Here is an 18,740-nt window from a genome sequence, read left to right on the forward strand (position 1 = left end):
TCCAATAGAATTTTCATTAGTTTATTCTTGAGCCATTTTTCTCGAGAATTTTTCTCATCGGTATGCCATCCCTATATATAATAAATCAAAAGCTGTATTATTGGCGTAGAATATTAAAAAATGAAGAACGCTGCTCCCTTTTAAAAATAGCGTGTCCCCGAGCTGATCGAATTTTCCCTAATTTCGTTCTGCTTTTTTATTTAGAATTTCCCTTCTCATTTTTCTCTTTGGCAATAAACCCTGATACGGTTAACCTCAGCCAAAATTTTTATATCGGGCAGAAAGTTTTCTAATAGCTCTTCTATCTTATATACGAAAGTATACGATAATACCAAGTCTTTTCAATATTATAATACTAATAACTTGACGAAAGTTTCTCTCCTGCCAAAATGTTCAGTTATGCGGAGCAATTTAGTAATACGAAGAATTTAATAATCCGCTAAAAGTTTGATGTATGAAACGAACCTATTTAGTTGTGATATTAACTTTCCTCAATAATTATTACTATTTTCCTCCGAAGAAGCTGAAACAGTGCGCGAATACTTTCCAAAACCTTCCTTGCGAAACCAGAAAAATTCAGCAATTTTCCCCCAACGTCATTTGCACGTATCAAAAGCACGAAAAAAAAAAAACTCTTCCATATAAGAGAGATATTTGTGTTAAAACCACAGTGTTGCCAAGTGTACCAACGAGAGACAACCTGGTCGTAGCGACAATTTCGGCGAAGAACGAGCATTTACGAATGAGGTATTGCGGAAAAAGGTACGTTGAATCGACAACGAGAAAGAGAAAAAGAGTCTCCTTTCCCGGCGAGAGCTCGCGGTGAAATAAAATGTTGCTTAAAGAAATTTGCGAAAAGTTTCGTTTAGTGGGGAATAACTGGAGCGTTCTCGCGAGCACTCGCGTGCCGTTGTGTGGGTGTAAAGTGTGTTCCGGAATTAGAGTATACATAATAAGGGTCCGCTCGAGAGGATTATTCGTATACACGTGATTTTGATCGCGCGCAATTTTCGCGCTTGACGTTTCTTCGCTGTGTGTGTATGAGAATGGGCAGGAGGGGGAGGTTCGGGTTATTTAAAATCCTCGTGCTTGTTTTTCCCTCGTGGTGGTTGCGGCGGTGTTGGTGAGCGACGCGGTGGCAGTTGCTCGCGGAGCGTTGAATTTTCGTGGATCGCGCGCGCATTGCACGACGTCGCCGAAGGTATCGTTGGGAAGTGCGCCGGCCGCACGATAATTACAGTTTCCCCGGGAACTTTCGATGCAATTACGAGACGTCATTACGAGCATTTAGCAAAGCGGGCCGCTCGGGGAGCCCTTCCTGCGCGCGTTTATGCCTGAATTTACGAGAATAATTATTATCGATCGTCGAACCGAGCGTCCGAATGACTTTGCGCCACTTGGCTCCGTATAAAGCTGCCGCGAGCAGCAAATGAATGGACGCTAATGTCCAACAGCGACCGTTCAGGAATTTCAAATATCCCCACCCTCTTGCATCTTCCGCGTCTGCTCCCCTGCCCCTATATCTATATATATATATATATGTATATAAAGTCTACGCTGTTCCAACTGCTCGATATTGCACCAGAATAATATATATATAGTACAGTTACAGCCACTTTATTAATCGCGTGGCACGATCAATGAGACTGGACTTTCTTCGTTAGAGTGCCTGGGGACTGAAAAATCTTTGATAAGGGGAGAGGGGGGAGTGATGTAATAATAATAATAATTTAAGGGGAGGATGGGTAAGGGTTGGCTGCCCGGTTAGGTGTAGCAGGAGAAATGTATATATATATATACGTATGTATAGTGGGTATAGAGGGTGCGGCTTGTGCATTTGAAGGAGTTTAGCTTTTCTCGTATCGGATTTCGTTTCCACGAGTGGCGTTGAGTCGAGAGGTCTGTGTTGTGTTGGCTACGAGAAATGAGTCGAGTGCTCCAGAAACTCTTGCACCACTCCGTCCTTTCGTGCCTGCAGCCTGCCTCTCCCCTCCCTCTCCTCATTCCTCTACTCACTTCTACTCCGCCACACACTTACACACATACGTATATATACGTGCGTGTACATCTCTATCCCCCTGATTGCCAACCGAGGTGTGTTTTTCAAACGACAAACGTTCATTTATTGAAGATGCGCGCATATATTCATTCGCTACCCCAGTTGAAAGGTATAAATATACATTAGGACCAAATAATTCCCTACGTGGAACGTTAACTGAAATGCGCCTGATGTGGCAATGAAATTTTAAGGTATTTTTATTGTTCGGTATGTGTGACTGTATGGAGGTAGTTTTTAGACGGAAAACGTTTTTTATTTATTAAAATTGCGGACAATTTTTCAGTTTACACACGAGTTGGAGCGAATAAATATATAGCGGTAAATAATTCTTCGTGGAACATTAATTGAAATATGGTGGTGAATTCGTTAGGTGTTTTTACTGTTAGGTATTTTCCAAACAAAACGTTCTTCTTTTATTATAATTGTATACACGCATCTTCAGTCGTTACACCTGGACTGAAGAGTATAAATATAGCGGTACATAATTATCTTCGGAATATTAATTGAATTGTGACTGACGGTGGCGAGGAAGTTGTAAGGTATTTTTATCGTTGCGGGTACGTGTAGTTGGATAAAAGTAATTTCTAAATGAAAAAGGTTTTTTATTTATTAAAATTGCACACAATTCTTCAGTCTGCACATGGGTTGAAACGTACAAATATAGCAGCAAATGATTCTTCATGGAACGTAAACTGAAATGTGCCTGACATATATGGCAATGAAATTTTACAAGAGTTCAAGTTTTATATACAAAACACCATTACCGGTTTGTAAAATGTAAGCTTGAACTCGTTTTTTTTTTTTTTTTTTTTTTTTTTCAAATACAAAGCTTTCCATTATTGAAAATTCATAGACGCGTCTCCGTTGCTATTATGTGTTGATAAATGTAAATTTGATACAAAATAATTTTGCAGATAAACATTGATTAAAATTTATGGCAATGAATTTGTTCCACGACTAAACAACGTTTAATCAAAAATACGTAGACATGTTGATTTACCATTACCAATACATCGAAACATAAATATGATACAAAATAATTTTGCGGATAGAACATATTGATTAAAATTTATCTGACACGTCGATGAATTTGTTCCACGACCAAACAACGTTTGATCAAAAATACTAAGACATGTTGAGTTGCCATTACCAATACATTGAAACATAAATATGATAGAAAATGATTTTACACATAGAACATTAATAATTGAAATGTGTCTGACATGGCAATGAAATTGTTGAAGCAAGAGTCGAAGTTGTACAGTATAAATAGATGCATCGGCTTGTAAAGCGTAAGGGTAAAGCCTGGGCTAAAGCCGAGGTGTTTTGCAAACGGGCAAACGTTCGTTTATTGGCGGTCCCTACTAAACTAGAGATTATACGGTCCGGGACGGTGGCTGGCTCGCAGCCACGAAATTGGCGGGGTGCGTGGCAAATTTACAAGCTGCGTGTCACATTCTCAACGATGCGTAATATGATTATAGCTGGCTAAACAAGCCACCCACCGGAAAGCCATAGGACACAAGTAAAAGTACGTGACGCGTTAACCGACATTAATCGTCCCGGAAGAAGCTGATACAATAATGAAGCCATCGCGAAAATCCGATTTTAGGCTGCAGCTCGTTTATCGCCAAACAAAAGCTACCTCTCTCTCTCTCTCTCTTTCTATTTTTTTCTCCTTCTCTCTCTCTCTCTCTCTCTCTCTCTCTCTCTCGACCACCACGATTCTGCCCACTGAATTACGTTCCATTTCTCACCAACTTTTTCAATTTGTCCTGACTCAAGCAACTAATTACCGCTTGAAATGACTTTTGCCCGAGCTCACTGCTATTTCCACTGCTCGCGTTCTCGCGTGAGACACCACCAAACAACCTGCCACCACCCCCATCTAACTTGTCTCTCTCCTTCTGTTGTTGTTTCAACCCACTAGTCTACATACGCTGCGACTCGAACCTTGTCTTTTGGAATTTCAGTCTTTTACTCTTTTTTCATTTAATTACTTCAAAATAGATTTTGTATATTATTGTGTTGTATATTCAAAAACCCGTATGGGAGTCTTTTAAAGGCTGTGATTTATTTTTTATTTAGGATTCAATTCTATGCAATCTTCCATCTTTGTTTTTACCTCGTATCCTTTTTTTCTTGCTTCAATTTACTTCTGTATATGCTAAGATAAAATATTGTTTGATTTAAATAACTGTTTATTTGAAAAGTCGCAAATAAATATTTATACGATGTTAATTGGTTTTTATTCATATAAAAAATTTCTGTTTAGTTTAATCAGTTATTTACTAAAAACTAAACAAATATTTATCAACGAATATTCAATTAAAGATATTTTTGAATCGAAGGACTTTTTCTCAGCGTACACCAAAAATCGAACGTCTCCTTTCGAAACTTGAATTTTTTACCCTTACGATCTAATTATTTAGAAATAGATATATATATATTATTAAATGGTGTAATACCCAATCACTCGTACATGACCTTTTACAGGTTCGCAAATCTATCTTTATCTAGGATTCAATTCTGTACAGGCTGCCATCCCCGTTTATAGCTCGTCTCTCTTTTTGTTGCTTCAATTTACTCCTATATATACGCCACGAATCAAACGTTCTCTCCCAGAACTTGAATCTTTTACCCTCTCGATCTAATTATATGGAAAGCGTGCTAAAAATAGCCGCTATAGGCCGTAGTATGTTCAATGACTCGCATGATACCCTTTTACAGATTGAAATCTATTTTTATCTAGGACTATGTTATGCACGGTGAATGAAAAAAGCTAATTGGTATAATTAGTAAATCACTCGGAAGGTACAGAACGAGCATTAATTTTAAAGCAGTGATTTTTGTTTCTTTTTTTCAGATGCGGAATCCGATTCAAATGAAGCCGGCGGACAGTGAGAACAAAAACGGTGAGTGGTAGTAGCAAAAATTCGTTTATTTTTAAGGGATGATAAAGCGCAGGGTGTGCGCCATCAAATAAACTCTCTAGGATCCGACGACTGCTTGATTGTGCAGGAATAAAAAAAAGGAGGGCTGGGGGAGGGGGGAGGGGGGCTGGTGGAATCGATCTAAAGTCCTCGGCGCGTCGTCGTTGGTTGACGAAGCAAAGTTAACCCGTTCGCTGTTCGTTCCAACCTCATCAGAGAATGCGGCTCAAAGCACGTTCATTATGTGCTAATTAATTGGCTGAATTGAGGGGGTTGCCGAGATTGCGTAGTCAAAGAAGACATACTTAGCCGAGCTCTATAGTGAAGCACCCGGACTCTCCACGGTTATGAGACACTGTTGGAAAAAGCTGGAAAACCTTCCAGATATTTTTCCAACTGTCACGCGCGAAACGAACAATTTATTTTTTTCCAAGCTATTAAGTAAACTCTCAAAAGTACATCTACTTCTCACGAACGTAATTTGTACAGTCGGGAGCAACGCGAATTTTTCCCATACAACTCCCCCCCCCCCTCTATTTTCTTATAATCTTTGTGGATTCATATTAATTTTTTTTTAATATATTAGCACGCTTGACTTTGTTTAATAGTAATTGAATGTTTGGTTGGAAAATAATTTAAATTTTATAAATATAAATTTAGTATATTTTTTCTTGGTTTATATAAACTGTTAGCTATAGGGGAGTGATGATTGGGAGGAGGGTACCCATGTGTGGAGATTATTTGCTAGTTCGGGCTCTATGTATTTTTGTACATTGAGAAAAAATCTATTTGATTGAAACAAACCTTTATTTTGAATAATGGCATTTAAATGTGTAGTTGGTTTTAATATATAACTGATTTAATTAAATACGAATTGTGCGAATCAAATCAATTTTAATCTATTTTATTAAAATTGTTAAATATCAAATATTTAACCGGACAACGTTCAAAATAAAATTTACTTGAATCGAGTCATTTTTTCTCAGTTTTCGATCGGATGCAGCTGAATGTTTCCTATACAAGAATCCTGACCATTCTCCTAGATTGCAGTTTTCTTCCCATTCTCCACACACATCTATGAAAAGTACTATTTAATAATAATTAAACAAATTACTATGAAATAAACCACAATTTTAACCCTTTGCAGTTCGCTGCTTTCACACAGACAAACATTATATTCCCTGAGAGATGAGACAGCGAGTGCAAATGGTTAACAAATATCAATATAGTGTTCAGTTGTATTAAAAAAAAAACAAACAAACAAAAGTCGTCAAAGAAATTTATTATATTTAAAAATAATTAAACGTCTACAAATTACAATACATATTTACGAATGATTAACAAAATGTTTAAGGTGATACAAATTATTGGAAAAAATTAGATACAACATTAGAATGTCAAGAGTACTTGGAGTAAAGATGAAGCTTCGGGTGCTAAAAATTAAAAATTGTGGATAAGATTTTTATTCTTAACATGTCGTTATAATGACCTAAAGGAAACGAATGCTCTTATAGGAAAGTCAAGGAAGGGGAGGGGGGATAACTGTATACATAACACATTCTCTACTTAAAACTAACATACTTGTGTACATACATATGTCTGAATCCGATCGGTTTCATTCATGAACTTGCCGTAATTCATTTTCTCTTTGGTAAAGTATACGTTCGACAAGGGAGCGATAACTTTTTTATCAACGACTATAAAGTCAAAACTCTCGTATGTTTACGTTTCATCGATTAATCTCTACCTTTATTGCTTCTATAGTATTGTCATACGTTTTAAACAGAAGAAAACAATTACTGCATACACGTGCATTGTATAGATTGCAATAAAGGAATATTATTATCGGTTCCCTTTTTATCTCGATAGTTTATCTTAAACCGCGTGGTTAAAATAAAAATTCTACACAGAAGGGGCTCTCTATAGAATATGGTAATTCGAATACAGATACGTAAAGAATTTTATTGCCTTTTCCAGCGCGGTAAGATAAACATTTATATAGGTAGCCCGGTACTGAATCTAGTATTTATCCGAGTATATACATCCTCATAACTGAATTGTTTACAAATGTACTTGTCGTAAAATATTTCCCTGCAAAATTATTCTATATATACAACACACATACACACAGACAACTCGCCCTCTCACCGAAGCGTCAAACGCGTCAATTAACAAATCCGTTAGAATTTGCAGCTCGCACAAAATGAAAAATATAACCGAGTTTGCTCAACTTTTCGCTGACGCTTTAAAAAAAAATGAAGCTCAATGGAGTTAACGGCATCTTAAGTAGGCAAAAGTTGAGAGTTGCGCCAAGCCAAAAATCGAACAAAGTGAGTTAAGAGTTAACAAAGGCACAAGAGTTTTAGGTTTTCAAGTAGGGGCGCCCTCTAGCGTTGAAACCGCGTAGCTGCTCGGAGTAGAGAAGAGGTTAGGAAAACACGCGCATATATATACAGAAAAGAAAGGAAGGAACGAAGGAAAAAATAATAGGCGATAAATAAAGAGATGAGTGAAAGTTCCATGTGCAGGAAAGAAAATAGAAAATTATCGCAATCCTAGTTTATCTTGCGTTTCGAGAATATAAAGAGAAAGAGACGCTTTAATTCCTCGAAGGTGGGTGTGCAAATCCGTATAGCTGCAGACAAATGCGAGTTATCCGAGGGGACTTGTACATTTTTCGAATAGCTATTGGGTAATTCCAGTTTAAAAGGGGCGACATTTCCTGGTGCAGGCGCTCCTTTATACCGGAATTGTTGCAGGAGACACGTGAAATTTTACGGGTAACCGCGCGCAAAGCTGACGCTTGTTGTTTTTCAACGAGCAATAAAATTCGCGGGCAAAGTTGAGCGTTGGAAAAACTGCAAAAAGCAGTAGATGCGCCGGGAGAAGAATGCTAATGAAATATTAACGATGCCCGTCACGTGTGTCGGATCTGTAACACGTTTTTCCTAATTCAAATTCGGCCATAACTCCACGCCCTAGAAAATATACAGCCGCGTCACGCACAAAACACAACTCGCTGCTAATCAATAATGCCGACTATCGCGCGAACCATCTCTCCTTCCTTTCCTTAAAATTACGCAAAAGCCAGATTCGAGAGCACCGTTTCCGTTTCCTTATCGCTCGCTTGCTTTCTTCCACGATTTAATGACACGTAAAAAACGATAGGTCAAGTGTAGGTCCAAGTCGAAACACGAACGATAAATAAATTAGTCTTAGAAAATACTTCCAGAGTTTCATTCTTCAACAATTTTATTCCTTCTTCGAGAATATTATTCCGTCGCATCGATTCACTGGAAGTACGTTTATATGGCTTAAAGAGTTTCAGAGAAGAATTGCTTTTATAATAGTTTCACTTCTAATTACGTAATTTCAATTTCGGAAACCGAACGACGCTCTTAGTTTGAACTCTTCATCATTTCAAGAGAATCTGTCACGCGTGCTTGCTCGTCTTTTACGATCATCTATTTTCGCATGGTGCTGCTGCAGTTGCATAAAGAAACGATTACTAAAGAGCAAAGAATGGCACACCACTACAAATGAAAGTTTTACCACCACTACTACTACTACCACGAACCGAGAAGTTGTAACGAGTCAATGGCACTGAGGAAATTGATAAGAATAAATGGGAGAATTTGAGAGGAGGAGGTGAAGAAAGAAGAGCGTGTTGCTTGCTAAATATACTCGTGGAAGACGAATGGGAGAGTGGGAGTATGGAGATGAGTGACGTGCAGCGCGCGAGAGAGGAGCGACCAATCGACTAACCAAGCAACAACGTACGTCAGTAGTGCTGCTACTCAACTCACTTGTTGAGTGGCGCCACGACGCGATTCTTTCAAACTATTCGCAGCCGATTTTCGAACTTTGCAGAATTTCCAAATCAACGTTCTCTATAAGTCTCCTCCTTAATCTTACTGTCCTTTTATTATTTCGGTTGAATCGTCGAAAGAAGATTGGTGAACACGAATTGGGAAATTGAGAGGTTGCGGGAAGAAAAGTAACCTAGCGTGTAAAACGTGAACGACGCGAATGGCGCGAATCAAGTGCAAGAGGAGGTTAGAAAATGTACTATATAACACGGTATGCGACGGCGTCGTTGCAGCTCGTCGTAGTCTGCCGCCGTCGGCATTATTTTTAACGAACACACAGGCTCTCTCAGAGTCCCGGGGGACGTGTGGGATTCTCCTGGAGCTTCCTCTCACCTCGAAACCAAATACCTCCGCACTATAACCCACCGAATTTCACTATTAGTTTTGCGACAATCAAATAATTTGCCCAAATTCATGACCCCTCCCCCCTTTTCTGTCATACAATTTTTAATCCCAGCAAAATTCCACAAATTCTCCGCAAGTTTCGTCAGAAGCTTCAAGTGTCGCGAAGAGTGCTGGCATTATTTAGCTGGCAAAACTGATTTACGAAACTTCCTTAATAAACCATTAAAATTCAATTGAAGAAATGAATTAGCGAATGCTTTAAAGCGCGATAATCAGCTGTTCGTTGGTGGCAGAATTCCCTAATTGAACAATTTCTCAAAGTTTTATCAGTCTCTCAACGTTCTTGAAATTACCTCTTTCTCTCTCTCTCTCTCTCTCTCTTTATATATATATATATTTCAAACTTTTTCCCTCTCACAAACACACACTGTATCCCATCTTGTACCCTCTGAAACGGCTTGGAAAAAATTATACTGACTGCTCTTTATGCTATAATCAGCTGTTCCCCACTGGGATTTTCCAAATGAGGCGTTCCACGAAGCTTTATCACCGTGCTCCAGTCGTGCTCGAGTAAAAAGCGAGCGAGCGCACGATTATCCGTCAGTTTGCCGGTCGTTCGAGAGATTGGCCGTCGCGATTAAAAGGATGAAGGAAAATATAGTGATGGTGAAGGAGAGAATAGAAAATAATGAAAAAGAACGCAGTGTGTATATCCGAGCTGCGCTGTTGCGTCGTCGTTGTCGTCGTCGTTGTCGTCGTCGTCGTCGTCGTCGTCGTCGGTGTTGCATAACGCGCTAATGTAAGTCAGCATCGTAAGAATTCGTTATGTAAGTGTGAGTGCGTGCGGGTATGCGTGTGGAGCGTAGCGAGTCAGGCACCGAGGAAGCTCTTCCCATAACTAAGTGCGAGTGGGCAGAGCACAACTGTGGAGAACGGTGGCCACCTCGTGACTCGAATGGTCGCGGCGTCGTCCCAACCAAAGCTCCGGTGGCCATCCCAATCCACAGGACGCGCGACGATTCACTTGACTCGCCGTGGAGGTAACACGGTGCACTTGTAGTGGTAACAGTAATAACAGGTAGTGGTAGTAGTGGTAGTAGTAGAGGCGGTAGCGCGACGTTGCTCGTAAGTAATAACGGCTGAGCCAAACGCCAGCTCACTCACAGTCGAGCATGAGCTCTCTCGAGCCGCCACGGACTAACTGTGCGATCGCCTGAAAAACAAACGCGATCTTCGGCGATCCTTCTAGTGCAACGCCGCGCGATGAACAGAAATCCACGCCGAGAGGAATCACCAATGTAATTGCATCTGTAACCGCGATCTTAAACTACTCCAACCAAATCCAATGAAAACTTTGTCTACTCGATAAGGATAATCTCTGCGAATGTACCAGATCAAACGAGAGGGGGGGAGGGGAGAGAATCGTAGAGACACGATAAACGAGTGAAAATTTTAAAGAATGTTCGCGCTTCCAGTGTCACGCGTATCTTACAACAGGATACGTCGCAAAGTTGTAACCACACGATAGTTCCTGCAGAGGGAGTTGATATATTTTTGTGAATACGTTATACCAGCTTGAGTGTGAAATTGCACATTTAATCGGTTGTTGTGCTGCCACGTGTAATACGAAAAGTTTGCTAGGGAGGCCGGTGTGTGAAAGAGAAAGAGAGAGAGAGAGAGAGAGAGAAGAGGTAATTCACGCCGGGCGATTAGTAAACTTGGAGTGTGCCAAGTGGAAACTCGCGTCTGTTAACTTGGATAACGAGTGGAAACTTTGCGATCGTCGATTTTTACTGTGCAATGGCGATGAAAAACCGGAAGCAAGTCAGTAGCGAAGGATCCGGCGTGGGAAGCTCGAAAGCTCGCTATCCGGCGATCAGTCAAGCTTATTGGGCACCGCAGCCTCAAAACGTACCTTACTGCATTCCAGGTACCGAGGATTCGTTAAGTTTCAGTCTTTTATTAACAGTGTGCTTTTCTCTCTATACTTTATTTCGTTGTGTGGAAGGCTTTCGAAAAACGAAACCCGAGCTTGATAAAAGACGACGCAATGGCAGAGAGACAATTATTATTGGACACTGCAGACTCAAAATGTACCTTGCTGAATTCCAGGTACCTTGGACCGATCAAGTTTCAGTCTTTTATTATCAGTGCACCTCTTCACATTGAAACAGTCCTTTTTTCGTTATCGACGCTGAAAGAAGCTTTTCGAAAAAGAAAGCTCTTGCTTTATAAGAGCTTGGACAAAATTCAGTAGATTATTACTCGACACTGCAGATTCAAAATAAATACCTCGCTGCATTCCAGGTACCGAGGGCCGATCAAGTTTCAGTCTTGGATTTCTTCTTCGCTAAAGCAATTTTGTGCCCGAATCGATAGTAAACAAAGCTTTTCGAGGAACGAGGCTCGCGCTCGATGAAAACAGAGGCAAAATTCAGTGAATTATTATATCGGACAGTGTATAGCCTATTGAAAACGTAGCTTACTACATTCCAGGTAGCTTGGGCCGATCGAGTTTCAGTCTTTTATTATCAATGCGCTTTTTTCTTTGATTCGGTTATAAAAGCCTTTCGGGAAACGAAGCTCGCGCTTGACAAAAGCGGAGGCAAAAGCAGGAAAGTTTTATATCGATCGAGGAGAGTGGCACAGCCGAGGCTGCAAGGTGACACCGATGAGCAAAGGCGGTGACGTTATGAATAGTCAGAGAGCGGTTCGCGAACCGTCGAAGAGAATGAATAAGTACGTACTTGCATAAATATACATGGCCTCCGCTTTGTACACTCGCTGGCCGAGTCGCGTATCGCATAGCATCGCGTTACACCGCATCGCCCACTTATATAGTTGCTATATATATATATATATATATATATATATATTAATATAAAATAAAGGTGTCTACTAGTCCAGCAGTTGCCGAACTGCTCCAGCAGTTACCACATCGATCGATATTCACTCGATCTCTCCACGATATTTACTTTGCTGATATTACGCTATATTACGTACACCGGAACGAGCAGTCTCGTATATAAATATCAAGCTCAAACATCGAGCGCCCAGTTTCGCTATCTGCGATCTATCCATCGAGTCCCAACTGCTTTGAATTTCAAATCAAACTTTTCGCTGACCCACGCGTTTATTTTCGAAACGCTTCTTCTCTTTCTCTTCTTGTATTAATGTCCCTTTCTTCCTTTTCTCTCTCTCTCTCTCTCTCTCTCTCTCTCACTGGCTTTCTTATTTCTTTTACTTTCTTTCCTCTCTCAACTCTGAACCCTGTCAGTACCTCATTTGTATACAAGCAACCATCACACACACTGATTCTTATACATAACCCAACTTCCTTTCATATACCATTCTTCGGTTCATTGTACTGTATTAGAATTATCGGGGGAAAGCTTTCCAAAATTTCAGCCATGAATGAAGTATTTATATATTGTAATAAGCTCTATCTTTGAGTTTTTCTTTCACGCGTCGAGTCGTTTTATAAAAACGCATGACAAAGCGAAATGTCAAAAGCAAATAATCGATAATAATACACAAGTGCAAGTATATGTATGTATATATATACGTATGATTATATTCAAGCCAAGTTCGTCGACCAATCCACCACCCCACTGCCTAATCTACATAATAAACAGGAATTAGATTTCTTCGAGATTCACTGACCCAAACTTCCCTTTGCATAATCTTGTTGAATCTCTTCACTCTGTTAGAATTATCGAGGCAAAGCTTTCCAAGATTTGAAAGCCATTAGCGATGCATCTATATATTTATAATACGCGTTTCTCTCGCACGATGAATCGTTTTACAACGCTGTACAGAAAAACACGTGACAGAGTCACGAGTGTCAAAACAGTAACCAAACGTTTTTTTCAACGTAATCATCTCTCTCTCTCTCTCTCTCTCTCTCTCTATATATATATATATATATACTACCAAATGCAAGCACATGTAACATTATTCAAGCAAAATTAGTCGACCAATCCACCTCACGGTCTAATCTCCATAATAAACAGAAATTATATTTCTTGGAGGTTCCCTGACCCTCGGCACGTCCTTCCCTCCATAATATCCAACCGGTGCAGCTTCGCAGTCTCCTTTCAAACTTGTAACAGCAAAATAATCCTCTTTGGTTCGTGACTCTCCTTCGTAAGCGAAAAAATAATCGCAGTTTAGCTGAAAAGAGACCTTTACATAATATTCTTGCGCATCCCTCGCAATGGCAAACTTGTCGATTGATGAGAAATCACCGATAATTGCCTCATTGAATATTTTCTTACGGACGATTATTAGCGGATATCCAACAGGCTCTCTCGTTATTAAACCCAATTGGCAGTGATAGATCCATCGAAGCAATAATAGCTCGACGATTATATTTATTTTCCTTTTCTGCGCGTTTTAATTCGTTTAGTATGATACGCGGGTGAATGATAAGAAAAGAGAATTTCGTAGAAGGGGGGGGGGGGGGATAAAATGCTGGTATATACATTAGAAAAAGATTGGATCTCTACAAGAAAAATATACAAGAACTTCCGTCGCACGATATTTCTCAGGGGTTTGTTCTTTGATCGCTCGGTGTATGTAATTAGCGGCGTTGTATAATTGATCGCATCGCGATTGAAAGATGTCGTTTAGGTGATTTGCGGTTTGCAGGCAAATGCAGTTGCAGTTGCGAATGAAACGTGACGTCAGCTTCGAATTGGAGTGTGTTAGGAGGTTCCGTGGGTTTTTGTCGAAGCGGGGGAGGGGGGGGGGGTATTTGCTGCATTGCGTGCGCGTACAAACGAAAGAACATATATATATATATATATATAGATTATATATACATCGATGACTAATGAGTAGAGCGATTGCAATATGACCATGGATTCTCCTATTGTCCTCCACTGCCTGTCATTTGCAAATAAATCTCCTGTTAATTACGCCGAGTGCAAATATCATTTAGCTACTCGGTCGCACGTATCATCGGAGCCAGCCGGTTTTGTTACGGATTAGGCCAGCCAGTTTACCTTCCGCGCTAAAGAGAAATTAAAGCATCAGCCAAATGTATAGTCGAAGAGATCAGTGCGCGAAAGGGAAATGTTTGTGTTGCTAGTGCAAAGAATCGAGGCGCCACTGTAGCACATTTGGCCTCTCTCTCTCTCTCTCTCTTAACACACTCGATCATTCCCTTTTTGTCGCCCCCCCCCCCTCCACCGTTCACTTTTTTTCCTCTACCACTAGCAAACCGTAACCCGTAACTTTTTCAAACTCATCGCAAACCCAATACGCAATTGCAAACCTCAAAACTAATCGAGAGCTTCCCACTATTGTCTCCTAGTCAAAAATGTCTATTTCCGTCCTACTCCCAGTATTGCGCATTTCTCGAAGGGAGAAAATTTGCCACGTAATTTCTATTTTACCGAATACAATACCCCCTCCTACGATTGATAATGTTCGCCGAGCCTGAGAGCCGGCATTAATTAAAAATTTGCTTGTTTATTGCGCAATGCCATATTGGATTTCCACGCGAGGAAACAGCTTTGTTCGTGCAGGCGAAGATAAAGGAATTAAATCGCGTTGTTGTGTTTCTTTTTCTCTGAGAAAACCTACGCGTAAAGATTATTCTTGTCAGGCACGAATAATTTTCTAGCGGACCATTGCTTTTGGCGTTCTTTTATTGTTATTAAATCTTTCGTATTAAAAATAGTTTAATAACCGCGGAAAACGAGCGCGAACTTTTGGGATTAAACTAAGAGTTTACAACGCGAATAAAATAATTTATTGAGAGTATTACTGAAATTTCATGTTTGTTTATTGAAATTGTTAGCGCAGAAACTTTGAAAATGTAAAATGGGTGAAATAGAGGGTAATTATTAGTGTAGGAGTTGATAGCTTAAAGTAACGTTTATTTATTAACATATTACCAATGAGCTTCGGTTGCAAATGACGCATTGTACCATATATCACGGGCGAATGGATTTTCCTGGTTCGAGTCGAGAAAGAAAACGTCGTTCGGTATTTATGATGAATTATTGGCATTGGTAATAAAGGCTGTTTGGAAGATTTAAAAATGAATAAAATAGAATATAAACATTAGTGCACGAGCATCGTTTGCAAATGACATATCATGACATATTTCACGAACGCGTTTAAAATTTGCCTATTTTCGAGTCCACAAAGAAAATGCGTCACTAGGTACATAAAGAATTATTGAATTTAGAGATAAAGAAAATTTGGAAGGTTTGAAAATGAGTAAAATAGAATAAGATAAGATTTTATAGAGCATATGAAAATTAGTGCACGAGTTGATAACTCAATATAACTTTATTTATCAATATTATTACAAACAAATATCTTTTGCAAATAATACATCAAACCATACGTCACAAACGCCTAGAATTTTCCTAATTCGAGTCGAGAAAGAAAAAGCTTCACTGGTTGCACAAAGAACTATTTAATTTAATAATAAAAAAAATTTGACAAAAATTAGAAATAAATGAAATAAAATGAAAAAAAAATATAGTAGAAAAAAATCAGTGCACGAGAATCAGCATTCCTCGCAAATAATACATTAAACCATATATCACAAACGCCAAGAATTTTCCTATTTCGAGTCGAGAAGGAAAACGTCGCTCGGTGTATAAAGAACCGGAGGCTACTCGTTGTGTAAGAGAAGCATGATTTCTCGCAGTTCTCCATAGTATAGATGTACTTATACCGTGCACGGGCGTTGCACGCAGTCTCACAAACGATTCATAGAAGGTTGGTGAGCATAGCTACCTGTCGCAACCCACTTAGCGAGTGAGTCGCCTTGCTACTATCTCCAATATGTACGCAATGCTGCGCGCTTTGCATTGGCTGGACGACGTTAAAAAAATCACGCGCATTGTCTTCGATCCAATTTAACAAAACCGATTAAAGTACGTCTGCAAAGATTTACTACTAAACCATCTCAATTAAAATTCAATCGATCCTATACCACCACGCGTAAAAATTCGCAATCCGCTTGGACTGAAAAAAATCATTCGGTAAGTATAAACATTGTTATTACAACGATGAACGAATCCAATGATGTAATGAAAAGGTTTACCGTTAAAAAAATTCTTTCCGAGTATAACGAGTGAGTCTGCTCGCTATACCATCACTAATGTATATATACGCGAAGCTGCACGTTTTGCATTATTAAAAAAAAAACCACGCGTTGTCTTTGATCCAAAATAATAAAACCGATTAAAGTACCTAAATGGGTAATCATTTACCACTCTGAAAAACCTCGATTAAATTTTAAACCATCCTATATACCACGTGTGAAAATTCGCAACCTAGTTACACTAAAAACAAATTTTTTTAACCAAATAAACATTGTTATTAGAATGATGAACGAATCCATTGATACAAGGAAAATGTTTACCGTTAAAAAAATTCTTTCCGAGTACAACGAGTGAGTCGCCTTGCCGCTATCGCCAATGTATACGCAACGGTGCAAGTTTTGCATTGGCTGTGGACGACGTTAAAAAAAAAATCACTTATTGTCTCCGATCCAATTGAATATAACCGATTGAATTACGTCTGGAGTTATTTACCGCCCATGAAAGCCGCAATTAAAACCTAATCGATCCTATAACATCACGTGCGAAAATTTCTTGCGAACGTGTACGTAATACCTGAGAGATAAGAGCGCTGCTGGCGAACGTTATGAGAACGCCAGCAGGAGAAAAAATACTATAGCGATTACGATAAGCTAATCTCTTTTTATTGTTATTTTTATTATTATTGCAATTTTACGTCTGAAATATACGCTAGACTGGAAGCGTTGAATATTCGAGAAGTAATTGCCTTATCTCTCAACCACTGCTGCATCTGTATTATAATTTTTGACCCACATTTTGTACACTAATGAAGGACCCCGACTGCGTTTTTTACGACGCGTGTAACGCTGCCGGGGAGGATAACCGGCGAGCGCCTATTTCTCGTTATTTGTTTATTATCGCTGCGAGCGTTTCATCCGCGAAAAAGCGAGCAAATTAATTTCCCTATATTGGCTATTGGAAATTTTTTAACACCCGGCTGTGCGATATGATGCGTTGACAATGCGCGACGCGCGGTGCAGCTTATTTTATATTGCACGCGGTTTTCTTTGCCATTTTTTATCGTGCGCTCCTTCAAGGACGTCGCGCGCGCTTGCACAAGAAGAGGAACGTGGTAATAATAAACTAAACATTTTTTCGCTCGAGCGTGATAACGCAGGTGGTAAACAAAGGTAATTGATACTTTCCGACGGAAAGCATGAAAATGATATTTCGAGCAAGACGATGAGGCTCGATATTTCAATGTTTTATATATATAGTGTATTTTTAATATTCGATCAAACGCATGGAAATTTACCGTTTATTCGTATAGAGCGGACATTAACTGTAATATACCTCTCTCTGTCTCTGGTTTTAATCTCATATTTTATTTAACAAGGTCGGCCCAGCATTTTTTTTCTCCAGATAATAAAAAGCAACTTTTTTGGCAGTCTATTTGAATTTTGAATAATATATTTCACGGAGGGAAAAGATAAATATTTGTGCACGCTCAATATTGGCCGAGTAAAATTATAATCGAAAGAAGCGGATAGAGTGTACCGGTGTGGCGTTGATTTCAAAACAGTAGCTTCATCACTAATCTTTTAAGCTGATATAACCTAAATAGTGCAGAGGCGGAGAACGGGCATTTACGCGCAATAAAATACCTTGACGTATATGTACATATATATATATATATATATAAAAGTCCGGCACTATTATTTATCATTATTATAAAAATAATAGACCACCGGGTATATAGATACATAGTGTATTATAGCAAAAGAAATAAAATAACACAAAAACCGATGATGATCTTAGCATAATTATTTCAACAATTCCAATTTACGCGAGTCCAAGCGTATCAATGGCTAAAAAACATAGAAAATCAATGAAACATTTCTAAAAAAAAAAAAAGCGGAAAAAGAGTGGAAGAATTCAGCTAGTATTCATTTTAACGCAGAGAGCCCCTCATTTTAATTAACAATCCTCCAGAAATAAAGTCATAAATGCGCGAGTATGGAATAAAGCGCGTTCCCATAACAATTGTTACGTCAATCTTTTCATACAGTTTGCGTCTCGTCTCGGCGCTACAGAGAAGTATAAAAAAGTCTATTCAAGAATGGACTGCTGCGAGAAATATCGAGGAAGAATCGCGCGTTATATACGTTCTACTCGTCGGATAAAAACATTAAATAAATTCCCGAGGCAAGTTCGCTAAATTTAACAATATATATATATATATATATATATATATATATATATATAGAGAGAGAGAGAGAGAGAGAGAGAGAGAGAGTAAAAAATGTGTTTCGTCAATTTTGCATAGCTGGTCAAGAGAGAAAAGGTGAAAGAGTTGGGGGGGAGTGGAATATTACAAAAGGTATTACACGCGCAGCGATGCCATAGGCATTACACGTATTCCACGGAAATAGCAGTGATTTCGTATGCGAGCTGCGTTTCATTGTCTCGTTGGTTGTAAGTGTGG

General features: G+C 39.2%; 1 protein-coding gene across 16 annotated transcripts in view; it reads left to right on the plus strand.

Annotated features, from left to right (window-relative positions):
* Positions 1–18,740, plus strand: part of LOC136782698 (CUGBP Elav-like family member 1-A) — an 84,393-nt gene that overhangs the window by 51,525 nt on the left and 14,128 nt on the right. For all 16 annotated transcript variants that reach the window (XM_066742311.1, XM_066742319.1, XM_066742343.1 and 13 more), the window contains exon 5: positions 4,926–4,974. In XM_066742311.1, coding sequence (XP_066598408.1) covers positions 4,926–4,974 — 49 coding nt within the window. The remainder of the gene's footprint in view (positions 1–4,925; positions 4,975–18,740) is intronic.

This window comes from Prorops nasuta, unplaced genomic scaffold (genome assembly GCF_024137725.1).
Source record: "Prorops nasuta isolate Cenicafe-Biocafe unplaced genomic scaffold, Cenicafe_Pnas_1.2 PNAS00002, whole genome shotgun sequence".
NCBI classification, from domain to species: Eukaryota; Metazoa; Arthropoda; class Insecta; order Hymenoptera; family Bethylidae; genus Prorops; species Prorops nasuta.